We start from the raw sequence: 25981 nt of genomic DNA on the forward strand, positions 1-25981 counted from the left end.
ATCGCATAGGCTATTTAATTTTAGCCTATTTTAATACAATTCAAATAATCAAATTGTGCTTAGACTCAGGGAATTATTTTCACCGGACATTAAGACCGGAGAGATTAAATATGTCGGACTTCAACAGATTTTGCCGGTCAAATACCGGTAATTACCAGCTAACGGAAACGCTGGTCTGCAGAGTTACAAAAGTCAAAGTCATGGTGCGGCTGGGTAGCACAGTGGACTAAGCATTCACCTACCACGCAGAGACTCTGGGATCGAATCCAGCTGTCAGCAGTACCTCCGGCTTGGTCAGTCGTCCCTACTAACACAATTGGCAGTGTTAGCGGGTGGGAAGCCAGTGGGGTATGTGTCCTGGTCGTTGTAAACTGCGACTCCTACTGGTCGGCCTGTTCAGCAGGGAGGGGATCTGGGGGAAATAGCGTGAACCTCTGCACGCGTTACGTTCCCCCAGTGAAACTCCTTGCTGTCAGGTGAAAAGAAGTGGCTGGCGACTCCACATGTATCGGAGGAGCCATGTGGTAGTTCTACACCCTCCCCAGGCCGACAGTGGGGCAATGCGCACAACGACCAGGAAGGGAATTGGCATAACGACCAAAAATTGGGATGGGTAAAAAATACAGAAAGCCCAGAAATAATTATAATTCTTTTTAAATACTTTTTAAGCCAAACTCAATGCTAAAGGGAGTTATTCTATTATATTAGGGGCGACAGTGGCTCAGGAGGTAGATGAGTCATCTGTTAATCCGTTCCAGGTTCGATTCTTGCTCCTCCCGGGCGGCGTGACCCGAGTACTTGCTGTTTCAACTGACATCGAGTGGTTTTTGAGGGTGCTTGATAATTTTTTTAAATTTTTATCACAAAGTGCTTATTTTTGCCACTGAAACTGAAATCTCATTCTGAAATCTCACAAGGCGTGAGTTGTTCCCGGAAGAAAACACTGGTCAGCTGTGGTGCATGAGAAGCGCACAGCAAAAACGTCGATGCGTTGAAAACTGGCTTAGCTTTATCTGAAAGATTAAAAACAGTGGTTTGTTTGTGCATTTCCAAACAACATATCGCCCACTTTGTGTAGCGTTCATATACTATTGTTATGGACATGGCATTCCATGAGTGGAGAGACCTGCTGCAGACAGTGGAGGTAATGTAATTATTACAACTTGTCAAATGTTTTGACTGACGATACGCATTAACACATTCCCTGCCACGCACTTTCAGCATCTTATACCATTCTCTGCCAGTACTGTAAGTCTATGGAGATGTTCACCTTCTTTGCAGGGCTATAACTTTTTTAATTGTATTGCTAAATTGACTTGGCCCATTCAACATCGATTATCTATTGTTCAGGATGTAGGAACGGTTTACTTTTTCATTCACACATTCATACGAAAATACCGTCTAGAATATAAATATGTTTTTATTGTTTTCTGCAGTAATTCCTAGAACGTGAGATATAGGCATAAATGCATATATAGATTATCAAATGCCGTTTGTTGCCGATCCACGCTATATAAAAAATTCCAACTGAACATGGTCCTAAACGTTATGACTGATCATGCGTGGATGAACGGAGGGGGGGGGGGGTTGTTTATAATTCCGTGATCGTCGTTAAATGCTTTATGTAGTATGGGTGATATATAGATCAGAGCAGTTTGCATGGATAATAATAAACAAACAGGCTGAAAGTAACGTCAGCCTCCTCTTACCGTTGGGCGATGAGACTGGAGCAAAAAGATCCCAGTTATTTGATGGGGATCGAGTCGATCCATTTCCGGTTTGTATAATACTAATACACGCCCAAATCATGAATAGAATAGACTGCATGTCATGTCGATTGTTGAGTTATGGCAGCGATCCATATCCACGGTGTGTGGCTAGAGTCCTGCGACGATATGCGAGTGGCCGGACGCATTTAGGAGACGCACCGAGATCCTACCGGCCATTTCCGGTTTGGCAACTCGCCGATCATCCACCAGGGGGCAGTATTGAAGCGTTGCAGAGTTGTGCCGGCTCACACAGCATCAGACCAGGCTCCATGAGGGAAATATGAATACCATGGTGAAAAAATGAAATATGATCAAAATAACGTTGTACGCCGTGGATTGGCAGGATTAGCATGAACTTGAAACACGAATGGCGCAGGATGTGTTAAGCATCGGGTACATTGCTGTGCATTGTTATGTCCGCGGAGCAAGACATAATATAATCGGTAGTGTGTTGTTTGTGACTATGTAAAATATCTCATCATTATCTATATTTTTAAAAGACAAGTTCGCCCATCTCCACGGCTGAAATCTCAAACATTAGCAGTGGCTCAGGAGGTAGAGTGGTCGTCTGGTAATCAGAAGGTTCCCCATTCGATTGCGACCCCTCCCGACCGTGTGTCGAAGCGTCCTTAACACCTTGAGTGCTAGCAGGGGGCGCACGATTTAGAGCTTGAGTGCCGGTGCTGTAGTCAATGAGAGGGCGAGCACATTTGCGAACGCATAAACTATATCTTAAATTATGGCTATGTGTCTAATACGCCCGTCGCTTATCAATGACTGGTTTGCAGTCAACATTGTCGAAACGGATTGTTTTTTAATCGGTACATTTCCGTTTTATACCATTTTGAAAAACTTTCGTTTTTGGAAACTTCCAGAAAAAAAATTACTGGAATACACAAAACACGTTGTCATTTTTCGGCCTATTTATGAATCGTTTTCAAATAAACGCTAGATTATCGATAGTATATGTGTACTTATGCACGCTAGAGAAGCGGGCTGAAAATCGATTATCTTATTTTCTGATCAGCACACACACACACATACACACATATGGGACACGCTGAGATATAGGTGAAAAAAAACTCTGATTATCCCAAGACTGGTAAAATAGATTCCTTACCTCAGATCAGATGTTCTCCAAAAAGATTATTCCAATTCCTGATCGCCATTCCAAATATCGATCACGTTTATTGATCCAACGCTGGGTACTGGAAACACATATTCCACGCGGTTCTGCGGCTCTGCAATGAATGGGATCGTCTCCGGTTACATGCCTGACAAGTAAAATGTGGATTCCGGACTCTTTTTTTCCCATCCATTTCATTCAGTCCAATCCAATGGGTGCAATACCATCCGGAGAGATGATAGGGGGCGGTATTTTCCCTGTTCGAGCTCAGATAGATCCCCAATGGTAACGTGAGTCTAGATTGATGAAAAATGAATGGAAATCGCTAATAAAAAAAATAACGATTAAATAACGAGATTTCTCGTCGTTGGCACTCAACGCATGGCATGAAATAACGAGATTTCTCGTGGCTGGCACTCAATGTGTTAAGCAAGACACTTAACCCCTAACTGCTCCCGATGAGCAGGTTGGCACCTTGCATGGTCGCCGTCGGTGTGTGAATGAATGTGAGGAACAAAATTGTAAAGCGCTTTGGATAAAAGCACTATATAAATGCAGTCCATTTACCATATATAAATGTAGTCCATTTATAAATGTAGTCAATTTACCATATATATATATATATATATATATATATATATATGCAGTCCATTTACCATATATAAATGCACCATTTACCATGTATAAATGCAGTCCAGGCATTTACCATATATAAATGCACCATTTACCATAATATAAATGCACCATTTACCATATATAAATGCAGTCCATTTATTCTCTTCATCAGGAATAACTTCCTGAACTGCTTGAAATTCCTCATTTATAGTCCAGCCTTTTCTTCCGTTAATAACTACGTCACTATGTAACATAATAGTTTACTCTTGGCATATATATTGGTCTAAACACTATTGATATTTATTTTTGTTCACTCTTGTACAAACTTTTAAAATGATGCTGTCTAGTCTGACTCCTAATTGATGGTATATAATCTAGAGAGAGAGAGAGAGAGAGAGAGAGAGAGAGAGAGAGAGAGAGAGAGAGAGAGAGAGAGAGAGAGAGAGAGAGAGAGAGAGAGAGAGAGAGAGAGAGAGAGAGAGAGAGAGAGAGAGAGAGAGAGAGAGAGAGAGAGAGAGAGAGAGAGAGAGAGAGAGAGAGAGAGAAGAGAGAGAGAGAGAGAGAGAGAGAGAAGAGAGAGAGAGAGAGAGAGAGAGAGAGAGAGAGAGAGAGAGAGAGAGAGAGAGAGAGAGAGAGAGAGAGAGAGAGAGAGAGAGAGAGAGAGAGAGAGAAAAGAGATCCTGCAATTGATTGTTGATTAATTGTTTTGTAATCTGTAACAATCTCTCCCTCCCCTCTCCTTCTGTCTCTACAGTTAACATCTCTTAAGCGCCCTCTGGTGGTGATACACGACCTGTTCGATAAATCCATCATGGACATCTCCTGGTGAGGACCAGTACTACACAGCCTTAATATGTGTGTGTGTGTCTTTGTGTCTGTATATATTAGAACATTGTATGGCCTTGGCATATTTCCATGTGTATATTAATATTATATTATTAACTGTATGTGTTAGGACACTAAATGGACTGGGTATACTGGTCTGTTCTATGGACGGGACTGTGGCCTATCTGGACTTCTCACTGGATGAACTGGGAGACCCCCTGAATGAGGAGGAGAAGGTTAGTCATTGCTCCCGACTAACTTCTCCAGTGCTATCAACGACTCAGTTGGTTGCACCTTTTTTTTGTTTTTATTATTATTTTGTTCCCCTCTAGGATACATGTAAGCCTACAAGTAACATTAATGGATTCAGTGGCTCAGTAATAGTAATTTAGTTGAGAAAGCTGAAGTTATTAAAATTTTCTAGTAGTGTTATATCCTCATACTCATTGTCAAGGAGCAATATATATATAAAAAAAATAAAAAAGCTTATTGATAAATAAAAAAGCTTATTGATATATATATATATATATATATATATATATATATCAATAAGCTTTTTTGACATTTCAGTGTTGGAAAAAAGGCACTTCCCTTGGTGGCATTTTGAAACGGATGCCGCCATCATATTCACTGTTGAAAATGACCCAAAATATTTGTTCTAGGTTAAATGAGTCACATGTTTCTAAGGGCAAACAGACAGAAACACAGATATTCACAAATCAAAACTGAGTTGTATTTGTATATGTATGTATATAGAAATAACCAACGTCAGTTCTATTTTAGGGTTAGTTTCCCTTTAACTCAACTCAACTTTAATACATTTTTTTTTACCTCGTCTCTTTCTTCCCCCCTCTCTCTCTCCCTCTCCCCCTTCTCTCTCTCTCCCTCCCTTCCTCTCTCCCCCCTATCTCCCTCACCCTCTCTCTCTTTCTCTCTCTCACTCTCTCCAGAACACCATTCATCAGAATATCTATGGTAAAAGCCTGGCTATCACCAGCACAGAGGCCCAGCTGTCCACCACCATCATAGAGAACCCAGAGATGCTTCAGTACCAACAGGAGAGACAGAACTCAGCTCAGCCCAACCCTGGACTGGGTCGACCCGAGGCCACAGCACCCAAACTCACCAACGTAGTCAACGGAGAGTCACTGGAAGACATTAGGAAGGTAGGACAGACAACTATGTAACTATAAAAACAAGGTCACTGGAAGACATTAGGAAGGTAGGACAGACAACTATGTAACTATAAAAACAAGGTCACTGGAAGACATTAGGAAGGTAGGACAGACAACTATGTAACTATAAAAACATAAGGTCACTGGAAGACATTAGGAAGGTAGGACAGACAACTATGTAACTATAAAAACACAAGGTCACTGGAAGACATTAGGAAGGTAGGACAGACAACTATGTAACTATAAAAACATTCACTGGAAGACATTAGGAAGGTAGGACTGACAACTATGTAACTATAAAAACATAAGGTCACTGGAAGACATTAGGAAGGTAGGACTGACAACTATGTAACTATAAAAACACAAGGTCACTGGAAGACATTAGGAAGGTAGGACAGACAACTATGTAACTATAAAAACACAAGGTCACTGGAAGACATTAGGAAGGTAGGACAGACAACTATGTAACTATAAAACATTCACTGGAAGACATTAGGAAGGTAGGACAGACAACTATGTAACTATAAAAACATAAGGTCACTGGAAGACATTAGGAAGGTAGGACCGACAACTATGTAACTATAAAAACATAAGGTCACTGGAAGACATTAGGAAGGTAGGACAGACAACTATGTAACTATAAAAACATAAGGTCACTGGAAGACATTAGGAAGGTAGGACAGACAACTATGTAACTATAAAAACATAAGGTCACTGGAAGACATTAGGAAGGTAGGACAGACAACTATGTAACTATAAAAACATAAGGTCACTGGAAGACATTAGGAAGGTAGGACAGACAACTATGTAACTATAAAAACATAAGGTCACTGGAAGACATTAGGAAGGTAGGACAGACAACTATGTAACTATAAAAACATTCACTGGAAGACATTAGGAAGGTAGGACAGACAACTATGTAACTATAAAAACATAAGGTCACTGGAAGACATTAGGAAAGTAGGACAGACAACTATGTAACTATAAAAACATAAGGTCACTGGAAGACATTAGGAAGGTAGGACCGACAACTATGTAACTATAAAAACATAAGGTCACTGGAAGACATTAGGAAGGTAGGACCGACAACTATGTAACTATAAAAACATAAGGTCACTGGAAGACATTAGGAAGGTAGGACAGACAACTATGTAACTATAAAAACATAAGGTCACTGGAAGACATTAGGAAGGTAGGACCGACAACTATGTAACTATAAAAACATAAGGTCACTGGAAGACATTAGGAAGGTAGGACAGACAACTATGTAACTATAAAAACATAGTCACTGGAAGACATTAGGAAGGTAGGACAGACAACTATGTAACTATAAAAACATAAGGTCACTGGAAGACATTAGGAAGGTAGGACAGACAACTATGTAACTATAAAAACACAAGGTCACTGGAAGACATTAGGAAGGTAGGACAGACAACTATGTAACTATAAAAACATAGTCACTGGAAGACATTAGGAAGGTAGGACAGACAACTATGTAACTATAAAAACATAAGGTCACTGGAAGACATTAGGAAGGTAGGACTGACAACTATGTAACTATAAAAACATTCACTGGAAGACATTAGGAAGGTAGGACAGACAACTATGTAACTATAAAAACATAAGGTCACTGGAAGACATTAGGAAGGTAGGACTGACAACTATGTAACTATAAAACATAAGGTCACTGGAAGACATTAGGAAGGTAGGACAGACAACTATGTAACTATAAAAACATAAGGTCACTGGAAGACATTAGGAAGGTAGGACAGACAACTATGTAACTATAAAAACATTCACTGGAAGACATTAGGAAGGTAGAACAGACAACTATGTAACTATAAAAACATAAGGTCACTGGAAGACATTAGGAAGGTAGGACAGACAACTATGTAACTATAAAAACATAAGGTCACTGGAAGACATTAGGAAGGTAGGACAGACAACTATGTAACTATAAAAACATAGTCACTGGAAGACATTAGGAAGGTAGGACAGAAAACCATAAGCTAAGATAACCATGTTAAATCCATAAGCTAACATATTTTCTTTTCTTTTGTTTCCAGAACCTTCTGAAGAAGCAGGTGGAGACAAGGACCGCTGATGGCAGAAGACGCATCACACCGCTGTGTATCGCACAGCTAGATACAGGGTTAGACTACATTACTTTACCATGGCACAGCTAGACACAGGGTTAGACTACATTACTTTACCATGGCACAGCTAGACACAGGGTTAGACTACATTACTTTACCATGGCACAGCTAGACACAGGGTTAGACTACATTACTTTACCATGGCACAGCTAGACACAGGGTTAGACTACATTACTTTACCATGGCACAGCTAGACACAGGGTAGACTACATTACTTTACCATGGCACAGCTAGACACAGGGTTAGACTACATTACTTTACCATGGCACAGCTAGACACAGGGTTAGACTACATTACTTTACCATGGCACAGCTAGACACAGGGTTAGACTACATTACTTTACCATGGCACAGCTAGACACAGGGTTAGACTACATTACTTTACCATGGCACAGCTAGACACAGGGTTAGACTACATTACTTTACCATGGCACAGCTAGACACAGGGTTAGACTACATTACTTTACCATGGCACAGCTAGACACAGGGTTAGACTACATTACTTTACCATCACACAGCTAGACACAGGGTTAGACTATGTTACTTTACCATCACACAGCTAGACACAGGGTTAGAAAACTAGACTTTACTTACATCATTCTGCCAAATTTCACATTTTAGTTTCTGTGTGGAGTTTACACGTTCTCCCCGTGTTTGCCTGGATTTCCTCCAGGTACTCTGGTTTTTTCCCACACAGCGACTTATCATAAATTTTTATAATTTAAAGACCATTTGAATATTTGAAAATCAATGCCCATCTCTAGTTAAATGCAGAGAACACATTTCCCCAGGGTTAATAAAGTATACTGTAACTTAGAGATGTTTCATCAAAATTCTCTCTCTCTCTCTCTCTCTCTCTCTCTCTCTCTCTCTCTCTCTCTCTCTCTCTCTCTCTCTCTCTCTCTCTCTCTCTCTCTCTCTCTCTCTCTCTCTCTCTCTCTCTCTCTCTCTCTCTCTCTCTCTCTCTCTCTCTCTCTCTCTCTCTCTCTCTCTCTCTATCTCTCTCTCTCTATCTCTCTCTCTCTCTAGTGACTTCTCTCCAGCGTTGTTCAACAGTGTTCCCATCCTCCCCGGCTCCTCCATGCCCAGCCAGCTGACACCCCAGCTCAGCTCCGACTCTAGCCAGGGACAGGCAACCTCTCTGGGCCTGAGGCCGGCCCACGACGGCCTTCTCACCTCCCCACCCCCCGGTGGTGCTGCCAAGTCTGCAGACGACAAGGAGGGGTGAGGCCTCAACATCAGAATCACATCCTCCTCGAAGGAAAAAGCATTGGATGATTTTAAACGTCATCCCAGAAATATCTTTGGGTTGAAATTATCGATGCATCTAGCGTATATTGAATCCTCATGAAAGAAAACAAAGTGTTTTATTTGGGTATTCGAGAGGGAATGGGCAATATGATTATTTCATTTAATTTCAAAGCTTTATTTCAACTCGTGAGACAATGAGGTTCCCCTTATTTACAGTGGCGGCAAGCTTACAAAACAAGACGGTTATCAGCAGTGGTGGAAAGTATTTTTACTCAAGTACTGTACTTAAGTACAATTTCGAGCTACTTGAGTATTTTCATTTTAGGGAACTTTATACTTTTACTCCACTACATTTCAAAGGAAATATTGTACTTTTTACTCTACATATTTTTTTTAAACCATCAGTTAAAAAAAAATTGCATAGAAAACATGTTTAAAATGTTTGAAGATTGGACGTCTGGGTAGCACAGCGGACTAAGCGCCTGCCTACCACCGCAGAGACTCTGGGATCGAATCCAGCTGTCAGCGGTACCTCCGGCTTGGTCAGGCGTCCATACTAACACAATTGGCAGTGTTAGCGGGTGGGAAGCCGGTGGGGTGTGTAATCCTGGTCGTTGTAAACAGCGACTCCTACTGGTCGGTCGGGGCGCCTGTTCAGCAGGGAAAATATCTGGGGGAGATAGTGTGATTTCATCCTGTCGGGTGAAAAGAAGCAGCTGGCTGACTCCACATGTATCGGAGGAGACATGTGATAGTCTTCAACCCTCCCTAGGCCGGCACGTGGGGGGAAAATGCGCGCAACGACCAGGAAGGGAATTGGCATAACGACTAAATTGGGATGGGAGAAAAATACGGGAAAAAGGGGGGAGGAAAAAATAGATTAAAAAAGAAGTTTGAAGATTATATACTTTCACAGATGACATACTGGTAATCATGAATGGAGGACTTTTACTTTTACCAGAGTACTTATTTATCTGGGTTTTTCTACTTTTACTTAAGTAAATTAACTGTGTACTTCTTCCACCACTGGTCGGTATATTCATACACATAGGCTCAACAAAATAAGATAATAATAAATAATTTAATTTGCTAAAGACAGTTACAAGTCGACACAGTGGTCGAAGGTCATACTTTTTAAATACAGGAAGAGAAGGAAGTACCTTCAGCTTCAGAGTCAGTTGGAGGGCATTCCAGGTGTTGGAAGCATCAAAGGAAAATGGCTTTAAAGATATACAAATACCAATGATAATTGCACCTTTAAACCAGAGAAGGCCATCCAACCATGTCATCCCACAACACGATTCCATACATGATATGGGGTTCACAAATCCATACAACCGCGATACAAGCAAATGTATGGCATACCAAGTGGTGATTGGAACCTCTGCTGTACAAACTGTGATGGGCGAGGGAGAACTTAATTATTATTTTTTTATCTACTTTTTCTCCCATTTTCTATTTTTCTCCCATCCCAATTTCGTATCGTCCAATTCTACCCTCCCCTGTCTCGAACGCTGTTAGGCCATGCCTCCCACAAGCCGGCTGCAATGTGGACGAAGCCTTACATCACGTGTCCCCTCCGGTACCCGAGGAAGCAGCCGTCGCATCTTTTCACCTGCACAGCGTGATCTCTCAGCGTCGGGGGTCTGCGTGGGAGGGACATGCTGCCCCCGTCGCTTCCTGATTCTGCTGCGCAGGCGCACCAACCGACCTGTAGGAGTCGCTGTCCACAACGTCCGATCCCCACCCATCAGCTTCCCACCCCCTAATACTGCCAATTGTATTAGTATGAACGACCAGCCAAGCTGATAGCAATGCGGAGAGCTGGGCTCGAACCCAGCGTCTCCTGCATTGGTGGCGAGCGCCTTGCCCACTACACCACCTAGCCGCCCCTGAGGGAGAACTTCATTAAAAGTCATTTAATTTGTGATTACTACCACAAGTAAAATGTAGCTGATATTGCGATATGTTTTCTTGCCCCACAATAACGTATTATCACATTTTTCTATTGCGATATATTGTATTTGATATATTGTCCCATCTCTTAGTATTCAAAACATTAATCACACGGTTTGTTTCTTATCCTGTTCTATCTGGCGTGTTCTGCAGTATTATGGTGAAATGTAGATAAGAAAATATGGTCATTAAATTGTATTTTAAATTAAGTCACCTCTGTAGTTAGTCAAGTTAGTTAACTTTAGCATAGTACTAACCAGCTAACATTAGCATACTCCATTCAGCCTCGAACGTCACGTTTTCAGCCATGTTTGCTAGTTTAGATCTCTCACGTGCTTCTATGATATTCGGTCATAGTAATATAATATTTTTGACATTTCTCAATATCTTTCTGCAATTTTTTGATAAGCAGTTGATCTCTCGACAGGAGTTGCTGTTGATTCATCTTTAAAAACATCCCCAATGTGGGCGGCCACGTGGCGCAGTGGGCAAGGCGCTCGCAACGAATGCTGGAGACTGGGCTCGAACAGGATGCCTCCTGTTCGAGCCCCGCTCTCCACATTGCTTTCAGTTTAGCTGGTCGTCCGCAGTAATACACATTGGCCGTATTACGGGGAGGGAAACTGAAGGGTGGGGATCGGGCCTTGTGGACAGCGACTCCTACAGGTCGGTTGGTGCGCCTGCGCAGTAGAATCAGGAAGCGACGGGGGCGGGGCCCCTCCAAAGCCCAGACCCCGACGCTGAAAGATCGAGCCGCGCAGGTGAAAAGATGCGACGGCTTTTACCTCGAGTATCGGAGGGGACTCGTGCTATGTATGACTTAGTCCACATTACAGCCGGCTTGTGGGAGGCAAGAAACAACGTTCGAAGACAGGGGAGGGTTGAATTGGACGATATGAAAATTGGGATGGGAGAAAAATAGAAAATGGGAGAAAAAGTGGATAAAAAAAAAAAAAACATCCCCAATGTATTAATAATCAGCACCAACCTGATCCCCATCTAGCCCTGCATGCTAATGGTTTACTACTAATAGTCAAAATGGAATACATAGAATCACCTTTACATTAGCTGATGATGTTAATCACTGAGGGGATCAATTACTTTTTGAACATGCCAACATTATGCGAAATGCGCTTACCGTCTTCTCCGGCTGCAAGCTAGCCTAGCTCAGCACAAATTAATGGGAATGGATACGGACCACTAGCCTAGCTTAAAACTCTGGGAGAGGTGTTTTTGGCCATCCGCTAGGGCTAACTGGTCCATATCCACTTCCTTTCATTTGTGCTAAGGTAGGCTAGCTTTCAGCCGAATAGCTTTCTACAGAGAGGACATTGGAAATTGGACATTTTCTTTTCGGACTCTGGAGAAGACTGTAAGCGCATTTCCCGTAATGTTGGCGTGTTCCTATACATTTATTAGTTTAGCCTAATAAGCATTTAGTATCTGACCAGATCCAGGTAGGTAATTTAAAACGTACCACAATGTCGTGTCGTGTTGCTGCTTAGTTCCTCCTCTCACACGGTCTCACCTTCTCTCTGTCCGTTTCAGAGTGAAGTCCAGTCTACTGTTGACCTCTGCTTCTAAGATGGAGCCAATGAAAGCTCTGGACTCCAGGTTTACGGAGAGGTCGAAGGCCACTCCGGGGGTTACTGCTGCTATCTCTTCCTGCACTACGGGACTGACGCCACTGGAAAGGTGATTGGCTGGGAGGAAGGGGGGGGGGGCAACTTTGGCAGGTTCAAGATGACACATTGTGGAGAATATAAGTTCTGCGTTGGCAGTGTGACCTGCTTTCTAGCTGAACTAGTCAGATGGAAATGTGTGGTCATCTATGCTGAGCTTTCATCCTGCTGTCTTCAACGTATCACTCACCCTACAAACACCAGAGCCGTCATATACTGCTGTCTGTCACAAAAACACATTCTTCCACCTCAAAAACATCTCCAGACTCCGGCCTTCACTCACAGACTCTGTGGCAGAAACCCTCATCCATGCCTTCATCACCTCCCGCCTTGGCTACTGTAATGGGGTCATGTCTGGTTACCCAGCAACACCCTGGACAGACTCCTTGACTACTGTAATGGAGTCCTGTCTGGTTACCCAGCAACACCCTGGACAGACTCCTTGACTACTGTAATGGAGTCCTGTCTGGTTACCCAGCAACACCCTGGACAGACTCCTTGACTACTGTAATGGAGTCCTGTCTGGTTACCCAGCAACACCCTGGACAGACTCCTTGACTACTGTAATGGAGTCCTGTCTGGTTACCCAGCAACACCCTGGACAGACTCCTTGACTACTGTAATGGAGTCCTGTCTGGTTACCCAGCAACACCCTGGACAGACTCCTTGACTACTGTAATGGAGTCCTGTCTGGTTACCCAGCAACACCCTGGACAGACTCCTTGACTACTGTAATGGAGTCCTGTCTGGTTACCCAGCAACACCCTGGACAGACTCCTTGACTACTGTAATGGAGTCCTGTCTGGTTACCCAGCAACACCCTGGACAGACTCCTTGACTACTGTAATGGAGTCCTGTCTGGTTACCCAGCAACACCCTGGACAGACTCCAGTATGTGCAGAACTCAGCTGCCAGGGTTCTCACCCGCACCAAGCCCTGGCAGCACATCACCCTCATCCACCTCCACTGGCTCCCGGTCAAGTCCTGTATCTCTTATATATATAATAATATAATATCCTTGTCCTTACATACATCCTTCCATGCCCTTATACGTATCAGACCTCCTCCATCCCTACACCCCCCCCCCCTTCCCCACCACATCCTTGGACTCCTTCAAGACAGCCCTGAAAACACACCTGTTCACAAAGACCTACGGCCTCTAGTCGTCTCCCTGTCCTTTTTATTGTTATTACTATTTATGTTGTTTGTGTCTTTGTTGCCTTGTAAAGCATCCTTGACTTTCCCGAAAGGTGCTATATAAATCCAAGCTATTATTATTATTATTATTATTATTATTCAACATATCGCTCACCGTAGAAAAAACCACTTGCATGTCAGAAACACACTTCGTCCCAGTTATACTACTGTGATCGCTGGAAACCACTTCCCGCTATCCTCTTAGAATGTTCAGTAAGTTAATGTTGCTACGCAACAAATACCATATCAGCCAGTAGAAGAGTTGTGGCAAATGTTGCTTAGCAACCAAATTCAGTTCCAGGAAAGTAGGAACCCTAATCGCTGGAATCTTGACCTCTGGGATGCGAATGTTTTAGTGTTATTTTAGATCCTCTGTAGTAGGACTAGTTTGTAGCGTTTCCATCCTTTGTTCCTTGTGTTGTAATGGACACTTCTATCCTACCGCTTTTCCTCATAGTATTCCATGTTTTCTTTTCATTGTCCTGATCTCATCCCTCCCGCTCTGCCTCCCAGGCCTAAAGACAGCAGCTCTGTCCTCCGAGACATGAAGAACAAGGAGGACACCAGCAGCGACAGCGAGGACAAGATGGTCGCCATCAACAAGAACCTGTCGTCCTTCGCCAAGAGGAAAGCGGACATGATGATGGAGGGAGGAGAGGTGGTGGAGAAGAGGAAGAAGGGACGGCCGAGGAAAGACAAGATGGTCACGTCCAACTCACAGCCCTTCTCTCAGGTAGAGGGAGGGAGGGAGGAGAGGACTCAGTATTTTCCACACTAGTTGGGGAAAAATGTTGTTTTTGTATTTAGGTGTGAGGTCTCCAGTGTGGTTAGGGTTAAGATAAGGGTTAGGTTTATAAACTAATTATGTCACGGGAGTTTAAAGCGGTGTGTCTCAAACTCTGGTCCGGGGACCAGTGGCAGTCCCTGAGATGGCGCAGAGCGGTCCCCGGCCTGGTTCCCTGAGACACCTTCCCCTCCCGTTGCTCTCTCATCTCAGCTGCTTGTGAATATTGTCCAGTTATGGCCGTCAGTTGATTTCGATTATGGTGATGTCACAGGCTTAACCCTTTCACGGCCATGCTTACCGCTCATCTCTACCGCTAGATGGCCAGCTTAAAATAGTAGTTTCCGCTGTGTTTCACTATGTTTGCAGGGCTGTGTGTGTGTTCTGTATTATAGCTGTGGAGACAATGGTGTGGCTCATTTGACAGACGCTACTTGTAGTGCAACATGAAACAAATTGTTTGTTTCTACACACTGTAGTTTGTAGTTTATTACACGCTAAACACTGCACATTTCCAAGATAATCCAGTCTTTTTTCATAGATTGCGCGATAAAACACGTTATGCGCAATAAGCCGAATCATTCTGGTTCATTCCCTGAACCCCCAAATACTCCCAAATCAAATGTGTATAACACGTACATTCATAAATCATCATGGGGGGGGGGGTCGTTTTAACTCAAAACTGTGATTGTGTTTGCCGAGCATGTTTTACGTCTGGTGAAACACAGAACTGTGATAGAAAAACATATTTCAGGTTCGGTAAAATAGACATAGAATATACCTTACCTTAGCCAGAAGGTATTCCAAAAAGAATAATTCCAAGTGATCGCATCGCCATCGCAATTACCAGTGTATATGTCTATACACGTTTCGGTGGTAAAAATACGCTTAGGCAATGGAATTTCGAGGCGATCAATGTGAATCTCTGTTCAAGCAGGAGGAGGAGCCCCTACAAAAAAAAAAAAAAGGTAACCGTGTATCCAGGCCAATGCAATTCCAGTTCAGACACAGACTATACTGCCACCTGGTGATATTTGATCGGCATTGCAATTCCAATTTATACAAACGACCCAGGGACGGTTAGAATGACCCGGATGATGATTTAGAACGGAGGAAAAAGGTCAAAGGATCTAAACACGTAATATTACGTGTTTGGCGCCCAACGGTTGGCGAGCAAACACGTAATATTACGTGATTGGCCGTGAATGAGTTAATAGAAAGATGGATAGGCATACAGACGTGCGTGTGCGCGCACACACACACACACACACACACACACATACAGACAGGACGTTGTCGGTATAAATGGAGATGTTGTGTGATGTTTATATTTGTGTGTTTCTGTCCAGGTGACTCCTCCGTCAGAGAGAGATCCCAGCAGAGCGGTAGTCGCTGCACCATCTGTCCCTCTGACTGTTCTCAAACTACCCACACCCAGCACCCAGAAGGCATTCAGTTTACAGGTGTGCACACTGCTTAGAAAACGAAAATGTCTAATTATCTTTTTTTTTTCTCTCTCTCTCTCTCTCCACGTGGTAAATACACAGGTCACAACATATTTACAGGAACGTTTTGGAGTTGTATTTGGAGTGTATTTTGTGACTGTTGGGGAACTAGGCTACACTGGCACACCTACTTCCAGTGAATGACGCTAAGCTAGGCTAACGGTGTGACTGTTCCCTAAGCCTAATGCATGCACAGAGAAGAAAGGGGTGTGTATCTGCTTGTCTCCAGGGTAGATGGCAAATAAGCTAATTTTCCAATAAAAAAAATATATATACTCTAGTCCTATAAGTATCTCGGTGTCCACCTGGACAACAAGCTGGACTGGAAGAAGAACACAGATTCTGTGTTCAAGGAAGCCCAGTCTCGACTTTTTCATTTGAGGAAGCTTACCGGTAGATCTTTTGAGATCAGCAGGTCACTTCTTCATGTGTTCTACCAAGGTATCCTTGCTAGTGTCCTCTTTTATGCCGTACCCTGCTGGGGGGGGGGGGGGGGGCAGCCTCACAGTCATACCTCGATGCTCTACTGAGCGACTGAGAAGGTTCTTGCTGCTGTTAAATTATTTAACGAACACCGCTAGCTCTGTATTGTGAGACTTTTTTTTTTTTTCCTTTCTTCTTTTTACTGTGTATGTTATTGTTTCTTGTTTGTGTATTTGTACTCGCTCTGGTGGCAAACCATGTTTCCCCTCTGGGATTAAGAATAAACCATACCATTAACCATACCATACAGTCAGCCAGTATGACTGAGAAGGTAGATGGATAGATATTAAACTATAATATTGAAATACTAGGCAGGTGTGATTTGACGTGTGTGTGTGTGTCTGTGTGTGTTGCAGGTGAGCATGGAGCCCTCTGTGTTCCTGGAGGTGGAGAACGAGGTGTCGGTGGTGTCGGGGTCCAAACTCAGCCGGCTACGCTGCTCCAGAGAGGGGCGGGACTGGGACACGCTGCTACCTAGTACCATCATCACCGCTGCAGGCAGCAGGTCCGTCTCTGTCTGTCTCTCTCTCTGTCCATCTGTTTATCTGCCTGTCTGTCTCTGTGTCTGTCTTGTTTTTATATAACAGCTGTTTGCTGTTTTGCTGCTGTGGGACTGGGGTGTGAATGTGGAGAAGGGACAACATGTGTTGCTAGGGGCAGTTGTATCCTTGTGATTGAACAAATCAACATTATCAACAGGATGTAAGTGAAGCAAGGCTGCCTATTAGAGGACAGGTAGTCTGACAGGAAATGTTGGTAGAGGGAGGTGATGAACATAGGGATACATGGAGCCTTCCTCATGGCCCGACACCAATTTATTACGTCTTCAAGTTCAATCTTTTAGGCCAGTGTCTAGTAAGTGTCCACATAACAGTCACTGGTAATTTCAAGACGTAATGTAAGGGCCTGTGGAATCTGTTATTATTGACCTTTTATCAACGCTCAATTCCATGATTTTGTTTGTGATTTCTCATCACAGAAACGATATTGGCCTACATTAGTACTGCATCGGGCATAACACCTTTCTGGGGAAACCGTGTATTGTGTAGATAGGGAACGCACATTCTACCTCTTTGATGATCCGGGCCCAGGATCTTATGATTTTATGGTACGCGCACAGATGTATGTTGCACATTAAGTGTTATATTTCACTAGTCGGGGGAAGATTACATTCCACATTTCCTCATCGTTCTTTGATTGACCGGTCCATTTGTCTCTCTCTCCCCACCTCTTAGTGATGTCATTGCGTTGGCGTGCGAGGACAGGATGTTGTCGGTGTTCTCATCCTGTGGGCGTCGGCTTCTACCAGCCATCCAGTTGGCCACGCCCATATCGGCTGTCCACTGCTCCGGTTTCTATGTCATGGCCTTAACCGCTGGGGCAGTGCTCTCCGTGTGGTGAGTACACACTGACACTAACACTGGCACATAGACACATACAGGTATACACACTAACACAGTGCTCTCCGTGTGGTTAGTACACACTGACACTAACACTGGCACATAGACATATACACATATACACACTAACACAGTGGTCTGTGTATGGTGAGTACACACTGACACTAACACACTGCTCTCTGTATGGTGAGTAACACTGACATACTAACACACACACACACACACACACACACACACACACACACACACACACACACACACACACACACACACACACACACACACACACACACACATTGACACAAGCTGCCTTTCCATTTCCAACATCTTCACTCTACTGTCTTTGCTGTCCTCTGCAGGGACGTCCAGAAGCAGGTGGCCTTGGTGAAGAACGAATCACTTCTAACCATACTAGCAGGTGAGCAACATCCTGGCTTCTGATTGGTTACTGCTGGATTCATACGGATCTGGCTGCACTGAGCTTGTCTCACTGAGCAGTGGCTCAAACCTATATATATATATATATATATATATATATATATATATATATATTATAGCTTTATATTAATTAACCTATATATTGAACCTTTATATTAACTATTATATTAATATACCGGTATATATATATTGGTTAGGCTTGAAGCAGTAGTCTGTGATACGGTTCAGGTATCCACCGAGTACATTTTATATATATATATATATTCTTTTTAATAAATCCCATGTAGTAAATCTTTGCGTATCAGTGCCCACATTCATATAAAAAAAACGCTAATTTGTAATGTACTGTGATGGAGCGGCTGCGGCTCTGATACCGAGTGCGGGCAGCGCACACTACACAAACTACACATTCCCTGCTCCCTACACATTTTTGGGTTTCACTTTCACATTTTAACTTCACGTGAAGCAGAGAAAGAAGCTCTAGAGGCCACACGGCATGTTACACAGCGATGGTGAGAGTGTATTTCTCTGTGTGTATATTTCTGGATTCAGAGATATTTAATTAGGATTAAACCCCACAGCAGCAAAAGCGCTAAATAAGGCTGCAGCTACATTGACCCGTCGCGGAAAAGTGACTGATGGCTTATTTTTAACGTCAACTCTGTCTGTCCAACAAATGGATACTAGTCATTGAAAATGAATGAATAACGGATGTAGACGGACAGAGACAGTGGATCAATGTAGCCGCATAATGCTAAAGATCAAAGTAAGCGCTCTACAGATATTGAGCGTCATTTGTCAGGTCACCGGTAATACCGGTGTTGTCATGGGAAATGTCACATCACCATGGCAACCCTAATATTGGTATGATATATATTATATACTACCGGTATATATAATAATAATTCATTGTATTTGTAAAGCGCTTCTCAGGAACCCGAAGTCACTGACATTAGGTGGGAAAACACAGAAAACAAAGAAACAAAAGAAACATAAGACCACGGGGAAACAGGGAGAACAGCATGATACACAGAAAACATAAAGCCACAGTAACAAAGATCACAACAGGTTGGAGGGGGGGGGGGTTAAGGTTGGGGAAGGTTGAAGGCTAAGGCGAACAGGTGGGTTTTGAGGCGGGATTTGAAGGTGGAGAGTGTGGGGGAGTGTCTGATGGTCTGAGGGAGGGAGTTCCATATATATTTTCTCTCTAGGGTCAGATACTACAATCTTTAAACTATGTTCTCTGTCTAAGGTCAGACACCACAGTCTTTAAACTACCGTATATATTTACTCTCTAGGGTCAGACACCACAGTCTTTAAACTATATTTTCTCTCTCTAGGGTCAGATACTACAGTCTTTAAACTAGATGTTCTCTATCTAGGGTCAGATACTACAGTCTTTAAACTATATATTCTCTTTTTAGGGTCAGATACTACAGTCTTTAAACTATATGTTCTCTATCTAGGGTCAGATACTACAGTCTTTAAACTATATATTCTCTTTTTAGGGTCAGATACTACAGTCTTTAAACTATATGTTCTCTATCTAGGGTCAGATACTACAGTCTTTAAACTATATATTCTTTCTCTAGTCTCAGATACTACAGTCTTTAAACTATATGTTCTCTTTTTAGGGTCAGATACTACAGTCTTTAAACTATATATTCTCTCTCTAGGGTCAGACACCACAGTCTTTAAACTATGTTCTCTTTTTAAGGTCAGATACTACAGTCTTTAAACTATATGTTCTCTTTTTAGGGTCAGATACTACAGTCTTTAAACTATATGTTCTCTTTTTAGGGTCAGATACTACAGTCTTTAAACTATTTTTTCTTTTTAGGGTCAGATACTACAGCCTTTAAACTGTATGTTCTTTTTTTAGGGTCAGACACCACAGTCTCCCAGTCTTTACTGACTCAGCAGGGGGTTCCAGTTATCGGTCTGACCAACGGAAAGTCCTACTGCTTCAACTCCTCGTTAGAGACATGGTAAGATCACACAACTGTCACTGCTTCAACTCCTTGTTAGAGACATGGTAAGACCACACAACTGTTACTGCGTCAACTCCTCGTTAGAGACATGGTAAGACCACACAACTGTTACTGCGTCAACTCCTCGTTAGAGACATGGTAAGACCACACAACTGTTACTACTTCAACTCCTCATTAGAGACTTGGTAAGACCACACAACTGTTACTGCTTCAACTCCTCGTTAGAGACTTGGTAAGACCACACAACTGTTACTGCTTCAACTCCTCATTAGAGACTTGGTAAGACTCCAACAATGTTACTGCTTCAACTCCCCGTTAGAGACATGGTAAGACTCCAACAATGTTACTGCTTCAACTCCCCGTTAGAGACATGGTAAGACTCCAACAATGTTACTGCTTCAACTCCCTGTTAGAGACATTGTAAGACTGAGGCCAGTAGCTGTTATTTGTTCATGAGCCTGACTGTCTGGCTGAAAAACTGTCCTGGAGTCTGATGGTCCGGGTCTTGAGGCTGCTGGTCTGGAGTTTGTTGATCCGAGCCTGGAGGAAAAGACTGTTCTGGAGTCTGCGGGTCCGGGCCTTGAGGCTGCTGGTTTGGCGTCTGCTGGTCCGGACCCTGAGGCTGCTGGTCTGGAGTCTGCTGGTCCGGGCCTTGAGGCTGATGGTCTGGAGTCTGCTGGTCCGGGCCTTGAGGCTGCTGGTCTGGAGTCTGCTGGTCCAGGCCTTGAGGCTGCTGGTCTGGAGTCTGCTGGTCCGGGCCTTGAGGCTGCTGGTCTGGAGTCTGCTGGTCCGTGCCTTGAGGCTGCTGGTCTGGAGTCTGCTGGTCCGTGCCTTGAGGCTGCTGGTCTGGAGTCTGCTGGTCCGGGCCTTGAGGCTGCTGGTCTGGAGTCTGCTGGTCCGTGCCTTGAGGCTGTGGTACCACTTGCTGGACAGCAACAGCTGAAACTTTGTGGTTGGGGTGGCTGGGGTGCGTAATAGCCCTGCAGGCTTTGCTGACACACTGTTCATATACATCCTGGATGGAGAAAGCTCACAACCAGGGAGCGAAATTAACTTTTTGACTCACCGGCCAGTGGCGGGTAGATGGGAAGAATCTACCCGCCAAGCATATTTCTTACCTGCCAACTTTTTTTTGATAAAAAAAAAATTATTATTATTTTATATAATTTTTTTTTAATAAAATATATATATTAATCATACTTGTGATTGTGTTATCTGCGAGACATCGCCACCTCGCTGTCTGCAAACAGCTCCACTATCTGTTAGGGTTGAGCACCGAAAACCGGTTCTAATTAGGAACCGGTTCCTAACTTCCGGTTCTGGAACCGGAAGTAACATACCTGCATTTCGATTCTTAATTTTTTAAAAAATTTTTAAATTTTTTTTATATAACTTTGTTAATTAACACTTTGGCTGCCTAAGGTTAAATTCATGATATACCATAGATTGCCAGCGCTATTTGTCTATGGAGAAAGTCCCCTTCTTTGCAGGGCTATAACTTTTTAAATTCTATTGCTACATTGCCATTATTAGGGCCCATTCAAAGTCCTATATGTATTGTTCATTGTGTAGCAACGTAAAACTTTTTCATTCACATATTCATAGTAAAGTATGGTCTAATGCAGGGGTGGCCAACCAGTCAGAGACTAAGAGCCACAAAAAAATTACTGTGGTACCACAAAGAGCCACACCATATACCAGCGTTTCTCAACCTTTTTTTTCAGTCACGGCACCCTTCATGTGTTTATAGGTCTCACCCTCTGGCCTCTGAAGTTGCTAATGTCTTTTTTATTTGGGCCTCACAGGGTTAAAAGTACCCTGTGAGACCCACGGTTGCAAAATTACAAAATCACTTTTAGCCATTTAAAAAAATAATGTTTATTTAAAAAATGTTAAAGGGGAACTATTTTACTATTTCTTTCACTATTTGGGCACTTTTACACAATTCCTGTGAGTTTATGGAACACCTAGGTTTTTTTCAAAAAAAATGCATTGTTTTGTATTTCTAATCAAGTACTAAAAACCGCATTTTTCTACCTCAAGATCTTAAGCCGTTTTGAGGCTGGGCTCCAACCACTGTGTGGCCTGGTGCCAACTGCCACATCAACTGCCACATTATTATGCAGCTGAGAAATCTCTGACATCACAGATATGCACATTTTCAGATGACTCAGTTCAGTGAGGGTGAATATTGTGAGAGGAGAATTGGAAGAATTCGCCAATATGAGAATTAGAGACATATATCCTATTAATATAAGTCCACATAGCTAAGAAACAATGGTAAACACTGAAAAAAGCCATTTATAAGATAGTTCCCCTTTAAGCACATGTATAGTCAATTGGTCCTGTTGTTCAGCCTCACAATGCTATTTGATAGTAAATGTGTTTATATGTCCCACCCTCTGGCCTCTGAAGTTGCTAATTTCTTTTTAATTTGGGCCTCACAGGGTTAACCTCTTAAGCCCGAGATATACAGTAAAAGTGTATATTTTCAGCATTATGTTTGTTTACCAATTATTTTAACTGTTATTAGTGAAATATAAGATTATAGAAATCTCAGGGCATTGAGTCGGAAACCGGCGCATATTGACAGGAGGAAGTGGCACAGCCAAAAGTGAGTGTAGTCTTTTGAAGGAAGAGACTCAGGGCTTTCAAATTTCAAAAAACTAACCTACCCAGCTCACACCAGCCCCTGTCAATCATCTGACTTCTGGATTTACTTTTTAATTTCTCTTATTTTTTGGGATTATCTCCCACAAACCTGAACGTTATTGCCATAAAACAGAACGCAGTTAGTTTCTCTACCTTTCTGTGAACGTCTTGCAAAAAACTGTGTTGCAATATGATGAAAAATGGTGGAGAAATGTACATTATAAAAAAGATGGCAGAATTCAGTACTGTATCTACAAAACCTTCTGTTTAATCATCTTCCCTTTATTCATTTGCTTAGATTTTTCAGGTTTGGTCAATTTTAGCATGGTGTTATTTACAGTCAAAGATAATTTTTTTTTTAAATAGAATTGATATTCTCCTTTGGTTCATTACAATTTACTCAAGCCTAGTAACAGACACACTATTTCTGACACTGATCCATATATGTCCCTAGATTCAGATACCAAGAACATGCAAATGGACCATTTAAAAAAAAAGTGTAAATGTTTATTCTACGTCCTTATGGAATGAGTGACATAAAAAAAAAAAAAGTAAAAAAAAAAAAAAAAAAATATTTTTTTTTTATTTTTTTTTATTTTTTTTTATGGATGGAAGAGCCGCACATTGACAGGCAAAGAGCCGCATGCGGCTCGCGAGCCGCGGGTTGGCCACCCCTGGTCTAATGTATAAGTATGTTTTCATCTCTTTCTGCAGCTTTCTCCAGAACGTGATATATAGCCCCAAATGCATTATATTGATGATGAAATACAGTTTGATGGCAATCAGCGCGATATAAAAAATTCCAACTAGACGTACTTCTAGAAGTTACTACACGTCATCTGATGTTGACCGGATGGGCGAGGGGGCGTTTATAATTCCGTGGGCAGCGTTATACCAATCATCTAATGTGGGTCAAATGTTGATAATAGCAGTTAGTATCGAAGACGGTAACGTTACACGCTGAAACTCACCCCAGTCTCCGTGCGCCGTTGGGCGATCATCGTCGAGTAGAAATCTTATCATTATGGGATATATTTTTACCCGGTCCATCTCCAGCTTGTATAATGGTATATACGTCCAAATCATGTTGTTTATCGAGTTATTGCCAATCGATCACCGTGTAGCGTGACGAGCCAGAGTCCCATGAACTATAGCGAGCGCCCGGAAGTACTACGGTCGTCATGACAACCTCTATTCAACATCCTGTTTGGCGATTGCGCCGATCGGCCACCAGATGGCGCTCCTGAACCGCCAGAGAGCTCAGTGGGTCCTGCTGGTGGATCTCAGGCCAGCGGAGGGGACATATGAATCCGATCGCAGATTTTTGAAATATTGATATAAGGACGACGTAACGCGTCCTCCGGCAACTTTAGCATGGCCAGCAAAGACGTCTAAAGACGGGTCCCGGCACTCAAAGTGTTAATACCCTAGTTACAGTACAGCAACCAAATTAAACTGTATCAAGTCAACTGAAAATGTGAATAGTATGAAATTTTTTTTAAATCTTCAAAAAAAAAAAAATTCTCCTGCGAAATAAGCTGTGACCTGCACCTCAAAGAATCGGAATCGAGAATCGTTCAGAACAGGAATCGATATGGAGAATCGGAATCGGACCCGGAATCGTTCAAATCCAAACGATGCCCAACCCTACTGTCTGTGTGTATACTCGAGTGGCCTCCAGCTCCAGCAAGGATTCTCCGGCGCTGCAGCTGGACCCTAAACGCTACCTTCAGCATGCAAAAGGATTCTCCTGAGCTACAGCTGGACCCTATTCAGCAGCGATGTAAGCCAGGGACTCGAATACGCATGTTGTTGTACGACATTGATGTCAGGAGCTTTCTGTAGCTACTGCTGGATGGCGTTGGGACAACGCCTCAGTGAACTATTTAGTTTACTGCGACATTTCGTAGTGACTAGCTATCTATCTAGGTCGTCCTCGGACGGGCCCTCCATCGGTGCTTCCAGTCATCCCGATCCTCCATGCATCTGGCTAGCTCGCCGGTGCTTTCTGTTCCCACATCTCTCCTGAGTACGTCCACATAGGTTAACGTGGGACGTCCTCGTGATCGATGCCCGTGTGTTGGTTCCCACAGTACAAGTTTGCTGGTTGGCATCTCATGGTGTCTCTGGCAGTGACCTGCCAGCCTCATTCTCCTGACTGCCACTTTATCGCTCACCTTTAGCACCCCCCCATACAAGTTTGCATTAGTGACATGCTCATCCCTGTTGATGTTGAGCACCACACGCATCATTCTGGTGTAGCACCCATCCAAGGATTTCTGCAGGCCAACGGAGGTATTATGCACTGGACTATTGCTGGAGCATTTGTTGATGTCGGTAGCTATCCGTAGCTAGCCGGCTGGATAACGTTACACAATGCCTCATGTATTAAACTAAGTGAATAGTTGACTGGGTCATTTTGTAACGGTAGCTAACGTTATCGCCACCACGCAACAAGTCAAAATGCTCGCTATCTGCAAACAGCTCCACTGTCTGTGTGTATACTCGAGTAGCCTCCAGCTCCAGCAAGGATTCTCCGGCGCTGCAGCTGGACCCTACTGGAGCTAACGTGTACTAGGTAGCTACCTATCCAACGGAGGTATTATGCACTACTAGACTTGCTGGAGCATTTGTTGATATCGGGAGCTATCAGTAGCTAGCCGGCTAGATAACGGACAATGCCTCAGTATTAAACTAAAAGTGAATAGTTGACTGGGTCATTTTGTAACGGTAGCTAACGTTAGAGCAGTCAGCAGACTGCCCGGCCCGACTCTAGCCTCTCTGTTTACATGGGGTTGGGAGGGGCTGGAGGAGGGAGGAGCAGCGCGTTGCATGTCTGTGTGCTTGAGACAGCGAGTGAGAACTCCGCTAAGAATTGGATCATGTTATTCGATCGGTTTTCACATGACTATTTCGTTGGCCGCCACATGGCGGACAGACCTCTCAGGCCCACCCGCCAAACGTAAAATCTGCCCGC

At 43.1% G+C, this 25981-nt stretch overlaps 1 protein-coding gene across 1 annotated transcript in view; it reads left to right on the forward strand.

Moving 5' to 3' along the window:
* The window catches only part of hira (histone cell cycle regulator a), a 47975-nt gene that overhangs the window by 15785 nt on the left and 6209 nt on the right, over window positions 1-25981 (forward strand). Inside the window, exons 10-21 of the mRNA XM_084308981.1 lie at window positions 4265-4335; window positions 4466-4571; window positions 5286-5501; window positions 7577-7662; window positions 8695-8889; window positions 12421-12567; window positions 14265-14484; window positions 15885-15998; window positions 16880-17028; window positions 17759-17920; window positions 18283-18341; window positions 20244-20349. Coding sequence (XP_084165107.1) covers window positions 4265-4335; window positions 4466-4571; window positions 5286-5501; window positions 7577-7662; window positions 8695-8889; window positions 12421-12567; window positions 14265-14484; window positions 15885-15998; window positions 16880-17028; window positions 17759-17920; window positions 18283-18341; window positions 20244-20349 — 1631 coding nt within the window. The remainder of the gene's footprint in view (window positions 1-4264; window positions 4336-4465; window positions 4572-5285; window positions 5502-7576; window positions 7663-8694; window positions 8890-12420; window positions 12568-14264; window positions 14485-15884; window positions 15999-16879; window positions 17029-17758; window positions 17921-18282; window positions 18342-20243; window positions 20350-25981) is intronic.

Source organism: Notolepis coatsorum (genome assembly GCF_963971535.1).
Source record: "Notolepis coatsorum genome assembly, chromosome: 2".
NCBI classification, from domain to species: Eukaryota; Metazoa; Chordata; class Actinopteri; order Aulopiformes; family Paralepididae; genus Notolepis; species Notolepis coatsorum.